Below are 18,798 nucleotides of genomic sequence, written 5' to 3' on the forward strand. Positions count from 1 at the left end.
TGCCAATCAGCATGTTAAAATTCATATTATTTTAAAAAAAGAAAGAAATATCCACAAAAACAATCGTTGGAATGGATCTGGTTGCCAGTTACTCAATATTAAAGACTTTCATCAGGATCACAAAAAAATTACGCAATAAGGACGTGATGTAACTGATCCTAGACCTGTGGACCCGTTTAATTATTCATCCATTTATGCCTTTGGGGCTCCCAAATATTAGCCAGCGGTGACTAATGGTCCGCAGCGACCTGAAGAGCCAACAGTTTGCTCCATAACAAAAGATTAGTTTAAGGCAGTAATTCATCATTAATAATAAGACATTTAAGATCTACAATCTAGCAGTGTGTATGGATATGAACAAAATAGGTAAGCAGGGGACCCGAGAATGAGATTTGACCGCATTTATTAATATATAATATACACATATATTTATAATATACATATAAACATATATGTATATGTACATACTGCCTAACCCACAGAGTGAACACTGAACCCCTCTTAGGCTGTTTGAGGTCTTCCGGAGCACCAACACTACGTTGTGAGCAGGGTCAGAGGTCACCAGGCAATATGTGGCCTCTGCCTCCATCTGGCGGCGATGAATCGGTACTGCAGCGCGACGACACTCAGCACACGACTAACCAGCAGGTCGAGATGTGAACCGGTCACTCAAATCACTTGATCTGATTTATTAAATATTTTAATGTCATGTTTGTTCTTCGGACCAAATTATTATTTTTAGTGCGACGTTCATCAGGTCAAAGGTCACATCCTGGTTGTCGATGGGTGCAGAGACAACACAACGACGTCTTTAGAGTTTTATTGGGGACATTTTAATGACGTCCGTCTCCATTCATGATCGGTGAGCCGTGTAAAAGCTTTCATGAGCAACATGATCTGTAAAATACACACGAGATCAGCAACATGATAAAACAGAGCTAATAAAACGCAGAAGAGAGGCACGCGTTTGTTGATTGGTTGATAAAAGATGCAACGAAGGACAAATAATGTGATAAAAACATCTAGCTCTTTACATCTGGTCACCAGGGTTTCTCGCCTGGATTCAGATTCATATAAATCATCTCTGGATGAATGCAGCTGATTAAATGCACTCATCCCGTTAACTATGATCACAACAACAACAACACCTCATCACAGTGTCTCACACACACACACACAACAGTGAGGAGTGTCTCTATACCTGGCAAGTAAAACAATAACATCAGAAACTTCAAGAGTTGTACATTTGAACAGAGGATGGTGTGAGGCGGTAACAGCGGAGTGAAGGAGGCGGGGCTTGGAGATGAACCCACATGACCTGGTCTAGTCCAGGACCTGGTCCAGTCCATGTGGATCATGTGGAGATAAACATCCCTAAACCGTTCATGTGGATTATTTAATCTGCTAGTTTCTCAAGACGACCATCCATCCACCTCAAATTGGAAGAATATATTCCCAGTTATAATTATGGTTATAATATATATATAAAAAAACAAGATATTATAAGATAGTAATCAATACAATAGTCCATCATAGCTACTGATATTTGAAAATAAAGACGTGTCTATTTATTTCATAATCGTGTTTTTCCCACTGGCCCAAAGGTGAGGAGGTCAAACAGCCTCGATGACAACATGAAATAGGAGTGAAAACATTATTTTTTTTAAAGGGTCTTTGGCAACAAATACATATTTCCATTGATAATCCTAAACTAGCGCTGGGGTTCACCTGTAACCGGCTAATTTGGGGTCTTTTCCCGTCATGTATGTATGGATAGTTCATCCAAAACCTGTAAATGCATCGGAAAACCAAGACTGGGACAGGACTGGCAGAGTGGTGCATTCAGGTACCGCCCCAAAACGAGCGCGGCGCAGCAGCTGTTGGCGTCACGTTGTAAATGGAGGCGGGCGCCATCGCCGTGTATCCGGTGGTTAAAGCGGCAGAAGGAGCAGAAGACGCCGTGATTAATAATTATAATATTAATAATCCACGTCAGCAGAAAGTGGGTCTGAAGTTAAACTCGGACAGACGGAGCAGGATCATCGCCGACTGGAGTCCATCAGAGGAGCACACAGCTGGAGGTGGACTCCTCCGCCGCACTGCTGGACGCACACACACACACACACACACACGCTGTGAGGACAGAGTTTTCCTGGGAGGGGCTGACAGCCGATGAGGAGCCGATGATCTCACCTGAGCTCCGGAGCGCCGCACGGCTTCATCCTCTTGGGGGCGCTGGCCGCCCACTGACCCGGAGGCTTCTGAGCATGCTCAGTGGGCTCAGTGGGCTCAGTGCTCACCTGAGGGGGGGGGGGGGGGGGGGACAACATATTTAGAACATGAGGAGCGTTTGGGTCCAGCCCGGAAAATATAAATGCTCCGTTCTGCATTTAGAGGTCAAACCTCAAGGACTAATCCTGCTCACACGGTTCATAGAAATAACCTCGCTGACCAATCTAAATAATCTCACCACAGTCACCAATCTGACTCAAATTGAACCACGCTAACCAAGTTAACCCCTCAAACATTAATGACTTGGAGGAGTTGGTTCCTTTAGGCCGACATATTCTTCATGCCAGGGTTCAGTAAGACAAAATAAACCAGGATAATTATCTGATATTAAATAATGTACTAACACTGCTTTAGATGACAGATGTAATATTTAGGAGTCCACACTGAATAATCCTGTTTTAAAACGGTGTGTGTGTGTGTGTGTGTGTGTGTGTGTGTGTGTGTGTGTGTGTGACTCACCATGTTCCTCTTCCTGCTGCCGCTCGGCGTGTCGTGGCCCTCGGCGGCCGGGCGGAGAGGTCTCCGGCACAACTCGTCTCTCTGATGGACCACGAGCGGCTGCTGCGGCTGCAGCTTCCTGTACCGGACACACACACACACACACACACACACACACACACCGCTCAGCTCCGGGGAAACACCTACAGTACAGAACCGGTCCGCTGGTAAATGTAACTACATTTCTTCACTTTTGCAAAGTTGGATCAATATTATAAATCATAAAACATGGAAATGAGCTGCGGTCCTCCACACGTAATACACGTCTCTCACCTGAGAAGGTCAGAGAGCCGATGAAGAGTTAAACCGTCTTCACCACATCGCTGCTGGTCAACCTCACTGTCACCGGGCATTGATCTGCACACTAATTAAGTCCCTTGGCTAGGACGTGTGTGTGTGTGTGTGTGTGTGTGTATATCAATACCATTTATTTTTTTTACTTCCATCAAGAGTGAACCAGAAGAAACTTTCTTGAAGTTCTCTGCAGTCACAGACAGAAGGAAGCTGGAAGATATGTGAACATATGTGTGTGTGTGTGTGTGTGTGTGTGTGTGTGTGTGTGTGTGTGTGTGTGTGTGTAACAGGAGTATTTTGCCTGGAAGCAAGGGCTACCAATCTGATACGACTTCACCACACAAAATAATACATTTTTTTATAATCATTGAGAACATTCGATAGATTCAGAGATGTGAGCCCAGGCAGTGAGTAGTCTCCTTTAAATCAATACACACACACACACACACACACACACACAGAGTGCTGCTGACCCCTGGTCCTCTCCTCAGTCCTTCACCATTGCTAATTACACTCCCTGGAGTTTACCCCCCCCCCCCCCGCTGGGTGGTCCTAGCTCTTTGACAGCCGCCTCCCTCTCCTCTCTGACAAAGTGATAAACTAATTAGCCGGGCCGGGCACGCCGGGGTCGGGGGCCTTCGGCGGAGCCGGGTCCCCTCGGCACAGCGGAGCTGACCCGGACCCTCCTGTGGGAGGGGGGGGGCACCGAGGTCTGGCTGATCAATGATGAGACTGAGAGGAAGACGGGCTTCAGGTACCAGAGTTTTACTGAGAGTCATTCTTTACCCACAGAGTGAGGGGACACACACACACGCTCGTTACACGTGTGTACGGCCGTTTTCTAAATGAACTTGTCTTCACGGGAAACGCAACCGCTGAAGTTGTGTTACTTAAGGACGCAAGTTACTCGACAAATATGTCAACGCCCACTTCTCCTTGACCTCGGAAAGCTCCGAACTTCTCGTGTGTGTGTGTGTGTGTGTGTGTGTGCGGCAGCTACCTACCCGATAGCCGAGCTCAGGCTCTGGTGCCAGTCGTTGAGATCCTCCTGGTTGCAGGACATCAGCAGGAGTTTGGCTTTGGGGAAGGTTAGCTGGAGGAAGAGGAGGAAGAGGAGAGACGGGACCGCTAAGCATGATGGGAGTTCTCACGCATTTTCAGGACTTTTCAAAGGACTCATAACCAGGGGGGGTCGACATGGTCATCGGATGAAATCACACACGTTTGCATTCTGCCGAGTATCGTCTCATGTTATGAAATTTAGTGCAAAATAACCTTGCGATCGTCGTCAATCTCGGCCATATCTCGATAAGATTTCACCATTATATGATTCCATTGACATCAAAATATTGTATTGAATTATGGAACAGTCCTAAGCATAATAAAAATGCCCACGAGCATTTACTATCTAAAACAAACAAACTGTTTAGTACATTTTACTTCAAATATTTATGAAAATAAAGGGCAAGATTTCTGCATCTCCAATAGCTTTGTTTCATATTCACTTCAAAGCCCCGGGCCGAGGCACAGTATTAAAAAAATTTTCAGGCGTTGTCCATAAACACATCATGACTCTTACCTACGCGGCCCGTAGACCCCCTCAGCCCACCCGGATCACTCCAGACCCCCTGGTGGCCCCTCGGGGCCCCGCCCACCTCTTCTTCCTCTGATCTGAAGCCAAAAGGTCGCTCACGTCCGCTTGCGTCTATTGTTTCGTTGCCAGCTGTAATCTGACGATAGTGAACGACTCATGTAGGAATACAGCCGCCGCAAGCGAGTAAACTAACGCGAGTAAAGCGTTGCGAATGTTCGCTTAAGATGTTACACGTCGCCCCTTTAAAGAACAAAAGAACAGGACGTTCCTCAGAACCGGCACCATGCGTGAGAACAACACCGTGGACGTGTCGGTGTCCTCATCGTGTGTTTCAGGGCCTGAAGCTGCAGTGGCACGATGCAGCCAGCAGAGGGCAGGCCGAGGCAAGCTAAGAAAACCTCCTCAGCTCATCGGCCAGCAAAAATAAAAAATAAAAAACTCGAGCTGCTCCTCCAAACAGGACATGAGGCGGGAAAGAAAACATGGAGACGTCCGGCAAAGCAACAGGATGCGTCACATTCACCGGACTCAGGTCTCTCTCTCTCTCTCCCCCCCCTCTCTCTCTCCCTCTTCTCCCCTCTCTCTCTCTTCCCCCCCCCCCTCTCTCTCTCTTCCCCCTCTCCCCTCTCTCTCTCTCTCTCTCTTTCCCCCCCCCCTCTCTCTCTCTCGTCAAACAAACCAACAGGAGCCCAAACAAAGGTCTTGTTTGCGGCGCCATAATTCCACCGGGGGAAAAGCTTTGACAGGGGGATCAAAAATTAGGCCGGCGGCAAATTCCACGACCCTTCACATTTACCCGGCGGCTGCAGCCTCCGCACAGGAAGCCGGCCAATGAGAGGCGACGTATCGATTATTTACGATGCGTATTGGGACAGAACTTAACACACGGGGTACAGAGTAGGAGCTCATCAAACATAACTATGTTTTTACACAGGGGAGGGGGAGGAGGAGAGTGTCTCTCATTATACTTTTTAAATAGATTTAAGATTTCCCACGTACCATCATCAAAAGTATTATCTAAGGGGGCGTCGGTTGATTTATGCACAAATAGATTCCACTTCTATTGCAACACGGGTAATTAGGGATTGGTCAGGAAATCTGACCCTCTTAGGTAGAAATTACTTTGTATAATAAGAGATAAATTCAGCTCGATTATTTATACATCAAAGGGAAGTCTGTCGTCAGGGATGTGAGGAAATATTCAAGCGGCAAAGGGGGGGAAATTAGCGTGGAGGACGAGTGCAGACGGAGGGAGGGAGGGATGGAGGAGAGAGGGCTAGAGAGGAGAGGAGTAGCGGGAGAGTGAGGGGAAGAAGAAGAGAGAGAAGGGGAGAGAGAGGGGGGAGAGCGAGAGAAAGGAGAGAGAGCGATGGAGGAGTAGAGGGAGTATGAGGGGAAGAAGGAGAGAGGGAGAGATGGAGAGAGTGGGGAGAGGGAGAGAGGGAGGGAGCGAGAGAAAGGGAGAGCGATGGAGGAGTAGAGGGAGAGTGAGGAGAAGAAGGAGAGAAGGGGAGAGAGGGATGGAGGAGAGAGAGGGAGGAGTAGAGGGAGAGTGAGGGGAAGAAGGAGAGAAGGGGAGAGATGGAGAGAGAGAGAGGGAGGAGTAGAGGGAGTATGAGGGAAGATGGAGAGAAAGAAGGGGAGAGGGAGGGAGCGAGAGAAAGGAGTAGAGGGAGAGTGAGGGGAAGAAGGAGAGGGAGAGAGAGAGGGATAGAGGAGAGGAGTAGCGGGAGAGTGAGGGAAAGAAGGAGAGAGAGGGAGAGATGGAGAGAGAGAGGATAGAGGAGAGGAGAGGAGTAGCGGGAGAGTGAGGGGAAGATGGAGAGAAAGAAGGGGAGAGGGAGGGAGAGGAGTAGAGGGAGTATGAGGGGAAGAAGGAGAGAGAGGGAGAGAGAGGAGGAGGGAGGAGTAGCGGGAGAGTGAGGGGAAGAAGGAGAGAAGGAGAGCTGGAGAGAGAGAAGGGGAGAGAGGAGGGGGAGAGAGAGACAGAGAATAAGGAAGGTCGACAGATGGAGGGAGAGAAGACAGAAGATGAAAAAAATGTGGGGCGAGCCACAAATAAAAAGCTAGCTCTCTATAAACATGTGTGACCAAAAAAAAAAGAACACGGGAAATTTTAATATAAGGTCCCCCCCCCCCCTCAAACTTTGCATATAGATTGCCGTGGCATTTACAGCTGTCAAATTTAATTTGCCTTTAATTCTTCATGGCCCTGGACGAGGACGGGCCCCGGAGTGCTGACAGCCCTTTTCCTTGAGCTCAGGTAAAGGGGGGGGGGGGGAGAGAGGGGGGGGGATCAATAATGTGTCCTTATGAGAAATCACGTGTAATGCTATTGAGTATGCATTTGGGCCTCGGCGGGATAAGAGGCTAATGAAATGCCATTTTCCGGCGTGAGATAACGCCGCAGCGGGGCTCGGCGACGGGCTTGAGGAAGATGTATTTACTGGAGGGCCGGAAGAGATGGATCTGAAGCCTAATCTGATCCGGCAACGAGAGATTCTGTTACAGCAGGCAGCCATCAGCACGCTGGCCAGACACACACACACACACACACTCTAATCTCCCCATCTGCAGCCTTTTCATTAGTCCCTTGAAGGATGCCTTTAATTCACACCGCCTCCAGCAGATGAAGTCACACACAGGCCCTCGTCATGACGACAGGTCTCCGGGTAACAAATCCCGACTCGATTTTCTCTGGGATCCTATTGGCTGATTCTGAGGCAGGTGAATCAGCCACACCGGCACCAACACGCGGTCACGGCTCGCACTTTTTTTTTAGGAATAGGTATCAAATTACAATACTTATCATGGTACTGACCAACGTGTGTGTGTGTGTGTGCTGAATGCTGTCAAGTCTCAAAAATTAAAGTTAAATATTATTTTATGTCGCCTCATTCGCCAATAAATAAGAAATCTGTAGAATCTTTGGTCCAACTGAATATCGGAAAAAAATTATGAATAAGAACATAAAAAGCTAGACCAAAGGATTCATTTATTAATTGCAAAATAATAATAAATGGATCAATCTATGAATCTATAAAAGAAAAATGTTGTTAGTTGCAGCCTGAATTAGATTGGGTCTAATTTATGCTTATGTTTACATTGATGGAACTTCTTTTGGGAAATGTATTAGGGAAAAATATATTTATATTTGACTGTATATTTTGGGGGAAGGGGATCCACTTGAGACTGTTAAACAAATTAAATTCCATCACAAATCGCATGCAATATTTCACTTATTTCCAAGGAATTACAAAAACAAAACACGTCATGCAACAATAAATTATTTTCTGTTCTATTTATTACTTAAAAAATATATATATATATTTTCCTCCGTTTTAAAAACAATTATTTGATTGACAAAGAGAAAGTTATTGGCAACAATTCTGGTCATGGGTTAATTATTACAGTTCTGATTTCTATGTTTCTATGTGTGGACATTTTTTCCACTTTTTTGGACACTTGATAGACCACATGTTTTTTTATTATATATATATTATTAAAAAAAAGCTAATTATTAATGAAAGTAATCATGAAGTGCAGCCCGGTTTGAAACGACCGACAGTTAAAGAACATTGAACACATTTTACTTGATGTGTAGAGGTTCTAATTATTATTATTAATAACAATAATATAAATAAAAAAATAATAATAATAATAATGAATGATAATTGCTTTGTTAGGTCACTCAGCGCCTTCATATGTGTGAGCAGCCACGGTGCACCACATAAAGAGCTCTCCTTCTACCGGAGATGAATATTGATACGGCGCCGCGTCAGCACTAAACACTCGCCGCGTAAACGCTCACTGCGTTACTCGCTCGGCGGCGCGTGACTCGTTTCCTTTGAATGTTTCATGACAGCAGCTACATCATTTAGACACCGTTTGTCAGCCGGCAGCTGCGGCGGCGAGAGAGAGCCTGATGGATCAGAGTGGGAGGAGCCACAGCGCCAACTTTCTGGGCTACTTCGACAAGGGGTGTGCTGTGATTGGGGGGCAGGTCTTCTCACTAGATGACATGTTAGTTCAAGGGAAATCAGATCACACAGCAGCAGCTCACGGCAGCCGCAAGTAAGACGAATCCGAGCAGCGCGAGTGTGAATGAAATATATAATAATAGTAATAATAATGCCCCCGCTAAGGACTCACTGATGTGTGTGTGCTTAAATCAAAAGAACAGATGTTTCCCCACCTGCTGCCCGACAAACACTCGGAGGAACTTTTCCCAATCTGTGTCTGAAACATATGATTTCATATGTTCCAAAAACAACAACAGACGGGACTTGATCAATCTGTTACAAAAAGAAATAATAAGCAACATATCCTGAACTAGAATGGGCACTCGGTAGAGCGCATACCTTCGCATATCACAAGAGTGGGCATTGAATTATGAACATGTTGGCATTAGTTGCATGCCAATTGGATAGAAATTGACCGCGCTATGGTAAAAAGAAGATTTTGACCTTTTCATGACCTTGACCTTTGACCCAATCGATCCCAAAATCTAATCAAATGGTCCCCGGATAATAACCAATCATCCCACCAAATTTCCTGCGATTCGGTTTAATACTTTTTGAGTTATGCGAGTAAATAATAAATAAATACAAATAAATAAATACACGGCGATCAAAACATAACCTTCCGCATTTTCAAAAAGCACGGGAACAAACAGAAGCCACGCCTCCTCGCCGACTGGTTCTCACGCGTCGTGTTTATCGTCCCGATGTCTCACTCCGTGGAGATCTTTGAGGACGCGCCGAACCGGAACGACCCCGTCGCTTCCCGAGAGCCTCCTTACCGTTACCACGGTAACTCGTGCACAACCTCTTAATGCGGAGATGATTTCTGAGAAGCGTGACGTCCGAACTCGCGAACATAATAATTCCGTCGAGCAGAAGTGACACCGGGAGCGCCGGCGACGCCGCCTGTTGGAACGATACGCGATGACAAACGGACGCATTGTGGCGCCCTGCTGGTGTTTTGAGAGGATGGATCATGATAGGTCTAGTCACACACACACACACACACACCGATGGCGCACTTCGACACGCGGGGATCGAACAGCCGATCTCACGGTGTGCTGACGACCGTCTCACACACTGTTGTACGAAAGAGCATGTTAGTGTGGGATTTTGGACACCGCCAAAGACTAATTTAATTACTTACAAATGTTATATTTTAAAGTATACAGTGCATACATTTCTGTCATATTCATTGGCTGTTCATTCTGGTCACATGACATCTAGTGTTCTGTCCATCCTGGAGAGGGATCCTCCTCTGTTGCTCTCCTGAAGGGTCCTTACTTTTCTTCCCAGTGAAAGGTTTTTTTTGAGTTTTTCTGACTTTTTTGGGAGAGTTTTTCAGTTTTTTTGGGGGAGTTTTTCTGTTTTGAGAGTTGTTCTGGTTTTACTGGGAGTTTTTCTATTGCTTGGGAGTTTTTCCTGATCCGATGTGAGGTCAAAGGTCAAGGATGTCATATGTGTACAGATTGTAAAACCCTCCGAGGCCAATTTGTAATTTGATTATTTTCGATTTTCCAAGTCCGTTTTAATATATGTATGCGAGACCCATTAAGGGTTATCGGAGACTGAAATAGAAAGAGATGCTGGGTAAAATTTACAATCCTCGTTCTATTAACAAACATTTATTAAGTTCAGTTTTGTAACAAATCTTTCCTGTATTTAGATAAGACTTGCATCTAAACCTACCGATTCTCAGTTGGGAAAAAAAAAATGAAAGCAGCGTGAACTTTCTGAAGTGAGTCAGTATTAATGAACCCCGTGAAACACAACAGTCCTGAAGCTCCAGCCGGTCTGACACTCACGCTCAGCAGGCCTCCCTGGCTCCGGGTGTGGCCGAACACCTTCTCCACGGTGCAGTCCTGCAGGGGGAAGGCGCGCTGCCCGGCCAACTTGTCCCCGTCGGCGAGTTGCAGCGGACTGCAGCGCTTGGCCTGCAGCAGCATGTCGGAGAACAGGAAGAACATTCTGGGCTTGGCGTCCGTGCCTCTACGAGGAACCACCTTCAGCCAGCCCTCGCGGACGTACCACCGGCCTGCGGGAGGAACAGAGAACATCGTGGTCGGGGAGCATCCCAAGACTCCTCGTGGCGTCCCCGTTACCCCTCACTTCCCTCCTAGTCCCTCCCACCAGGGAGGAATGGCGAGACGCAAGGAAACCGTGCGAGGAGAGAGGAATCAAGGAAATATGTCGACACCGTTCAGACCACTGAATCACACAGAGCGGCACACGACCGCCCAATAAAGACGCGTTTCAGTTTCCCTCCCGACACGTCGGGTCTCGTGTAGATTGTTCCCGAAATGCTATTTTAAATCCCAGAAGCATCAGAATACAAACTCACGTTCTGCTGATTCCAGATCAGGGTCAGCGATTTGATCTCGCTTGGATTTGTTAATATTATAAAAGCAAAGGGGAAAGCATATTTGGTTATCTTTGGGGACATTATCTTGACATCCCGTCAGGAATCAATCAATAAACAACCAAAGCAAAGACAAGAACAAACTGGTACCCGTGGAGTCATCGTCTTATAGTGAGGGCTGAATCAGGTCCACCTGGTCCAGACCTAGAGATGCTGCTCTAGGCTTACGTAGATGTACAAATGTATAGAAACAATATTTGTAATGTTTCTTTTCACTGTTTAAGGGACAGCATGTTCAAACAGGTGTTATCATCCCTACTTTAAAGATACTGGTTGTATCAGGAGAACACAATGTTGAATGTTAAAATGTCAGCAACAAAGTTATTTTCTAAATGTAATGGTAATATTAAGTACTCGTATCGGTAAGTACTCAAATGGTAGTACTGTTTGTACATGATGATGTACACTGAAGACTTTCCTCTTGATAGTCTTATAGTTCGGGCTGAATCAGGTTCACGTTGTGTATTTGCGGTCTTACAGAATGCGAGTCAGGAGAAGCGTCACAGTTTGGATCTCTGGGAAGGGAAACTTTTTTAAAAATCAATCCGCAATTACAAATCATCGCAGTCGATGATAATCTGCCGAGATCTTGGGAGATTATCTCTAAACGCGGGAGCTAAACCGACTAACTTGTTCTTAACTCTTCAGGCTTTCGTGTAATACACAAGACAGTCTACTCACATCAGCAGGCATCTCATGTTAAGCCGTTGTTACAATTATATAACCTGCAGCAGAAGATATCAGCTGAAGCTTAAAGACAATCACGTAATAGTGGAAATTAAACAATTCTCTGCCGTCTGGTCAGCAACACCAACATAATGACAACTCCTCTCCAGAGGAAAGATGGAGGCTCTGAATTATTCACGCCTACATTTCATGTCTTCTGCCGCTCAGTTCATTTGCAGTTTTCAGCCAGAGGTTGTCAACAACCGAGATCGTTTGAGTTATTGTTGACGTTAAGGTACAAATTGTGATGAGGGATTGAAAAGGATTTGGATTCAATACCGAATTTAGATGAACAAAACGCCAGTGAACCGCAGAACAAAGATAACTCCCGTTCAGACGGACCGCCGATGCAGGTTCAACCAGCGTCGCCGTGTCAGTGCGAAAACGGTTATAATCAGTGTGCTCGGCATCAAATTGCAGAGCTGTGGAGCATGCAAATAATGAGGCTAACTAAGCCGTGCTGAATTGAAAAGATAAATGAGGACGAAAGAATCCAAGACGGACTCAGTGGGAGGTAAGCAGACCGCGAGGAAAGCTCTCATCTCTTTCCCCGTGATTGGCAGCGACGTGGCGATAGCTAATAAGCAGGAGGCTGACATTTGGATAGATAAGATGAAAAATTCTGCCTGGGTCCAGGGTGTTTTTGTAATTGCCCCAGCCAGTAGCCCGTGATTGGAGCTAGCCTGAGTGGCCAGAGCTGTGCCTCTGGGGCTTCGGGGGAACATTTTCAGGTACAGACAAGCCCACTGAGATTAAGTGGCTGGGGCCAGACGGGGGTCAAATTGCTTTTAAAATGCCATGGGTCTCAAACCGAACCGTCGGGGGAAACACGCCGCGACTCTCTCAGGTGTTGTGTGGAGATTGGGAGCGTCGGGTGTGATCCTCCTAATGAATATTATAGAAATGAAACCCTGCTTGAGCCTTATACAACCCTTTAAAAGACAGAGTTTGAATGTGTCGTAACAATCGCCACTCGGGACAGGACATGTTGAATAAACGAGAAGTGGAGAGGGAAACGTCCTCAGGAAATAGATGCCTTGCACCTTCGGCTCTTTCGCGAATAACCGACGGACCGTTCATCCTGGAGACTGACGTACTTCACTGGACAGACCTATTCTCTGGTATGACTACTTCACTGGACAGACCTATTCTCTGGTATGACTACTTCACTGGACAGACCTATTCTCTGGTATGACGAACTTCTCTGGACAGACCTATTCTCTGGTATGACGTACTTCACTGGACAGACCTATTCTCTGGTATGACGAACTTCACTGGACAGACCTATTCTCTGGTATGACTACTTCACTGGACAGACCTATTCTCTGGTATGACTACTTCACTGGACAGACCTATTCTCTGGTAGACAGACCTATTCTCTGGTATGACTACTTCACTGGACAGACCTATTCTCTGGTATGACTACTTCACTGGACAGACCTATTCTCTGGTATGACTACTTCACTGGACAGACCTATTCTCTGGTATGACTACTTCACTGGACAGACCTATTCTCTGGTATGACGAACTTCACTGGACAGACCTGTTCTCTGGTATGACTACTTCACTGGACAGACCTATTCTCTGGTATGACTACTTCACTGGACAGACCTATTCTCTGGTATGACGAACTTCTCTGGACAGACCTATTCTCTGGTATGACGAACTTCTCTGGACAGACCTATTCTCTGGTATGACGAACTTCTCTGGACAGACCTATTCTCTGGTATGACTACTTCACTGGACAGACCTATTCTCTGGTATGACGTACTTCACTGGACAGACCTATTCTCTGGTATGACGAACTTCTCTGGACAGACCTATTCTCTGGTATGACGAACTTCTCTGGACAGACCTATTCTCTGGTATGACTACTTCACTGGACAGACCTATTCTCTGGTATGACTACTTCACTGGACAGACCTATTCTCTGGTATGACGAACTTCTCTGGACAGACCTATTCTCTGGTATGACGAACTTCTCTGGACAGACCTATTCTCTGGTATGATTAACTTCTCTGGACAGACCTATTCTCTGGTATGACTACTTCACTGGACAGACCTATTCTCTGGTATGACGAATTTCTCTGGACAGACCTATTCTCTGGTATGACGAACTTCTCTGGACAGACCTATTCTCTGGTATGACTACTTCACTGGACAGACCTATTCTCTGGCCTCATAACTGCAGGAAAAGGAAGTTTCATTCAAGTTGAACGTAACGCTTTAAGATCTTCATACGAGGTCCAAGGATTTGGATGCGTGTGTTGCTCCGAGTGACAAGCGTCGTTTTCAGGTGCTTACGCAAACTGACAGATGGCAGCGAAATCTGTGAGTGTTAGATTAGGAGACAGGACACCAACGTGTGCTCGATGTTTTAAAGTCGTCCGTCCTCCTGTGATCACAGAATATGTTAACGCTTGAAATGAACGCGTGGGCGGTAATGCGTCACGTGTTCGCTCGAGCATCAGGACGCTGCCGGCGTCCAGCGTGCTGAAACTGATGCGTTTCAGTCAGTGTGGTGATTATACACACACGCTGGGATCTCACACAGCCGCCTTCACTTCTCCCCCGTCTGACCGGGAAGCGTGCGCTAAAAGGTCTTCGCCTCCACGGCCCTCCCGTGTTCGTCAGGGTCTGGGGGGGAAATAACACGGACAATAAGCGTCTTCACGTCCGACAACTATCTCTTGGAACGACGACTTCAGGTGTTTTTGTTTTGAAGAGAAAATTAAAACTGAATCCAGCACTACTTTGGAAAGCAGACTGTAGTTTCCCTTAACCTTTAAAGTTGTATCCGCTACCCCCCCATCAGACCCCCTGATGGACAGAGTCGACAGAGCCAGAGGTTAGATACGCTCTGTGTGAGGAGCAAGTCTCTTTGTGGACCGCGGTCTCTCCAGACCCCCTGGACACATCGGACCGTCCGCGGTGCTTTGAGGCAGCAGCCGGTTCAAAGAGCAGGAAGTGCCAAGCACTCCTCTCCGTGTCCGGGCCTTTCAGCTTCCCTTGTCAAAGAGCACACCTCTGCTCTACAAAGGCTTTTGGGCCGGATCATGTGTGTGTGTGTGTGTGTGGGGGGGGGGGGGATCTACAAAGGGTCCCCTTTCCCCCTGATGTGTCCGAATGATGGAGGCAGACTGCTGTGGCAGAAAGGGGGTTGAGAGTTTGGTGAAAAACTTATTTTACTTTGTTTACCCAACAATATTGGCGGTACTTCATTGTTGCTCAGTGACCAAGTCGAGTGGAAATAATGATTATTTAGGCCCCTGTGGACAAATGCAGTCGTATTTTCTAATGGAGACTGTTCTTCCCATGAGAGCCACTGCTTCGTATTAGAAAGATCCTGGAAAGATCCTGCAGGGTCATCAATAAGTTTACTCACTTTAAAGTTATAGACGATATATAAACCAGTCACGTTGGTCATGCTGAAAATCATCAAAGGCGCTGCAATGCCTGCTTTGTTCCAAGAACGCAGCTAATTTTAGCTACGTGGAAAACGTTAGCTACGTTGAAACATTTAGTTACGTTGAAACCGTTAGCTACGTTGAAATCGTTAGCTACGTTGAAACAGTTCGCTACATTGAAACCGTTAGCTAGCTTTCTTTTAGCCACCATAGTAAATTCATATTTCGGTGTAAAACCACATTTAGCAATGCATTTTATAAATGAAACAGCATCATTCATTTGTGTACTTACTTTAAGAAGCCCTAGGTGTGTGTGTGTGTGTGTGTATGTGTGTGTGTGACCTGCTCCCTCTCCAGCTAACTAGCGACATTCCCAAATCACATACCTATTCTTTCGCATTCATGCCTCGTTTCCACTGAGTTTTAAAACCCTTCAAACAAGAGTGGTTTGAAGACGCTACTGGGAGAAAACAAACGGTTACAGATCGACCACCAGCTCAATGCAACATGGATAAAGGATTACAGCCACTGCTGACCTGGTTGTCTATACTAAGAGCTGTTGCGCTTAATAATTCCACTTCTGCGGAGGAAACAGCCGTTATCGGTGCGGCGTCGTCATTTGGAAGTCACGGTTTGGACTTTCCTTTTCTCGTTAAAGCTTATTTTGATCTGTAGCTCCTGTGAAGTTCACACAGAAGATGTAAAGGAACAAAATGTTCTGAGACTTCAGCCACCGAAGAGCGAAGAGCGAGAAAACGGACGACAGTGAAAACCGAGAGGACACGTCTGAGACGTGTTGACCAAAACTTAGATTTTTAAGTGTTCATTTCAAAGTACATTTGAGAAAGAGAGCGAGAGAGAGAGTCAGAGCCTTGCCACTCAGTTTGAAAACACTTTACAATTTGTCTGTTTGAGTTCAAGATCTAGGTATCAAGCACTACCTTTTATTATTAAAGACTACGACAATACTCTGTATATGTTCTGTAACTAAGCAACCAGTCTAACACCAGAACCTACATACATCCATTTTCAGGCATGCCTGTATGGATGGAAATATTTTCCAAAGGGATGGTAAAAAAAAATCTGAGCTGAAGCTGTCTTTATGATTTGTGTATCAGATCGTGAATCAAAGTTCAAACATCTGAGAGGGAGAAATAAACTCCCTTAGATCTGGTGATGAGAACCGCTGCAGTTCCCCAGAGCCAACGAGGATGTAAATCGTCGTATTGGAAAAGCTGGAACCAGAGGATGGCTGGATCGTTTGCTTGAAGAATAACGTAAATGATCTACGGGGAAACACTATTTATTTGACTGTGAATTAACTGGTGAATCTCCGAAATGTTTCACCCTTAAAATGGAGAAAATGGAGAAATTAAAGATTTCATGATTTCAGTTTCTCTCCAAGTTTAAAAGAAAAAGTACATTAAAGCTTAATATAATGAGGTTATCCGATTGATCTGAGACACCTAAGAGATAACAAAAAAAACACCACAGTCAGGAACATAAAGGGACATCAATGGGAAAGAATCAATGTTGGAACAGGATAGAAAATGTGAGACATCTTTGTTTCAAATTGAAGGAGCAGGCGGGCAGACACAAATCTGCGGCCTCCCAGGGAAACGGGCCGACTGTCTGCTGTATCGATGTCCCATTGATTCAGGCTTTGTGTCTCACAATCACCCCCCCCCCCCCGCCCCTCCCTCATCTCCTACAGAGCTACTTAATATGTCGGAGAGGGGGCTCCGGCGCTTCTCATCTGTACGGAGGCAGAGCACTTTTCTTTTACCCACATTAGAGGCAGCGTTGGTGGGGAGGAAGGAGAGTGGGTCGGAGCGGGTGGTGGTGGTGGTGGTGGTGGTGCTCTGAAGTCTGCCCCGGTGGGACCGGAGCTTTATTAGCTGGAAGAGGAAGCCGGCGGAGTTTGCGAAAAGGGGGCCTGAGAACTCGGATGAGAGGAAGCTTTTGAAACTTCCCACATCGGCATTAGAGAGAGATGAGCTGCTATTCAGCGCTCGCTCCCAGCATGCACCAACACATCCGCAAATACACACACGCAGAAGAAGAAGAAGAAGAAGAAGAAGAAACACTCGCGGCTTCATGCGCTTGTGCGTGCACACACACACACACACACACACACTTTGGCTTCCTTTTTCATCTGCTGGTCCACAAGATGAGGCCGGGCTCTAATTGGTCCTGGGGGAGATTGGCAGGGTGAGCGGAGCAACGAGGAGGCCAGACAAACAACGGGGGGAGGGGGAGGGGGGGGCCCACCGCCGCTCCACAAGTAAGAGAGGAAACCACAATGGAGAAGGGGATATAAACGAGGGGGGGGGGGAGCACACTCGCTAACGGTTAGCAGTAATGCTCTATTAATGAAGTGGGCCGAACACTTTCGCTTCCTGCAGAAAGTCCAATGAATTCTATCGATTAAAAGCAATCCAGTCCGCACGTCTCGAGACTGAACTTCATTTCCCTTCAGTTTATCTCGACTCCCCCCCCCATGTCTCCCAAAGGACACGCAGCAACAGATGCACAGAGAGAGAGAGAGAGAGAGAGAGAGAGAGAGAGAGGGAGGAGATGGAGGTGCTTCTTTGGATGAAAGGAATACGTGATCAGAGGCTCTCTCTCTCTCGCTCTCTCTCTCACCTGGCGCCGACAACTTCGTCTTTTGCCCCTTCAGCAGTTTCTGCACCCGGCACAGCTGCAGGTGGTTCTCGTGGCACCGGCCGTTCTTTTGGATACGCCGGAACACGCCGTCCACCGCGGTCACCGCGCCTGAAGGAGACACACACACACACACACACACAGTTTGACCTTGCATCGATGAACTCCTTTCTGAGTTCCACAATCAAGTCTCTGGGTACATATTAGACATCAAACATATATCCCCATATACGATTGTGATGACGTCCCCAGATCGGATTTCATCGTGACTAAAGACTCATTTAACTTGGTATTTAAAACGGATACCTCGGTCTGCTCGCATTACTTATCAACAACTTCACAATCACGATATTTATTGACATAGCCACATTCATAAGGCCAATATTACAGACGTTATTTTAATTCTGGCTTTCATGTGAGATTTTAATGGTAATCCTGATTCTAGAGGGGCACGGACTACCATGTGACCTCCAGGGATTGACTAAATTTCATGCCCTCTACCCTTGTATGCCCCCCCTATCCCACTGATTACCCGCCCGATTTACTGGAAAACAAATAAAAAAATCTAACAACACGGTCGGTACATTTCAATTACTTTTGGGTGGGGCCTAAACAATTAGAATGTAATTTATACATTTGGTGTCAGAATTCGAAGATTTTTGTTTCAGTTTCGAATGAATAAAAACCTATATATATATAGAATATATATACACACAATATACAGGACTGTCTCAGAAAATTAGAATATTGTGATGAAGTTCTTTATTTTCATTTTGCAATTCAAAAAAAAAATAAATTGCATCTGGTTTTCAACATTATAAAAATCAAATAAAATTGCAATTTTATTTTTTTTGCTTTTACAGATTACAGCTGAAAACTCAA

The 18,798-nt window shown here is 46.0% G+C and overlaps 1 protein-coding gene across 4 annotated transcripts in view; it reads right to left on the reverse strand.

Annotated features, from left to right (window-relative positions):
• Positions 1-805: 805 nt before the first annotated feature.
• The window catches only part of arhgef39 (Rho guanine nucleotide exchange factor (GEF) 39), a 48,504-nt gene continuing 30,511 nt past the window's right edge, over positions 806-18,798 (reverse strand). For 3 of the 4 annotated variants that reach the window (XM_056425203.1, XM_056425204.1, XM_056425206.1), the window contains 6 exons: positions 17,899-18,027; positions 10,506-10,735; positions 4,089-4,177; positions 2,752-2,869; positions 2,194-2,300; positions 806-2,102 (listed from right to left, as the gene is read on the reverse strand). In XM_056425203.1, the coding sequence (XP_056281178.1) occupies positions 2,060-2,102; positions 2,194-2,300; positions 2,752-2,869; positions 4,089-4,177; positions 10,506-10,735; positions 17,899-18,027 (716 nt within the window). In that variant the 3' untranslated portion in view covers positions 806-2,059. The remainder of the gene's footprint in view (positions 2,103-2,193; positions 2,301-2,751; positions 2,870-4,088; positions 4,178-10,505; positions 10,736-17,898; positions 18,028-18,798) is intronic. The other variant, XM_056425207.1, reaches the window with a different exon arrangement.

The sequence above is a fragment of the Pseudoliparis swirei genome, chromosome 10 (genome assembly GCF_029220125.1).
Source record: "Pseudoliparis swirei isolate HS2019 ecotype Mariana Trench chromosome 10, NWPU_hadal_v1, whole genome shotgun sequence".
Classification (NCBI taxonomy): Eukaryota; Metazoa; Chordata; class Actinopteri; order Perciformes; family Liparidae; genus Pseudoliparis; species Pseudoliparis swirei.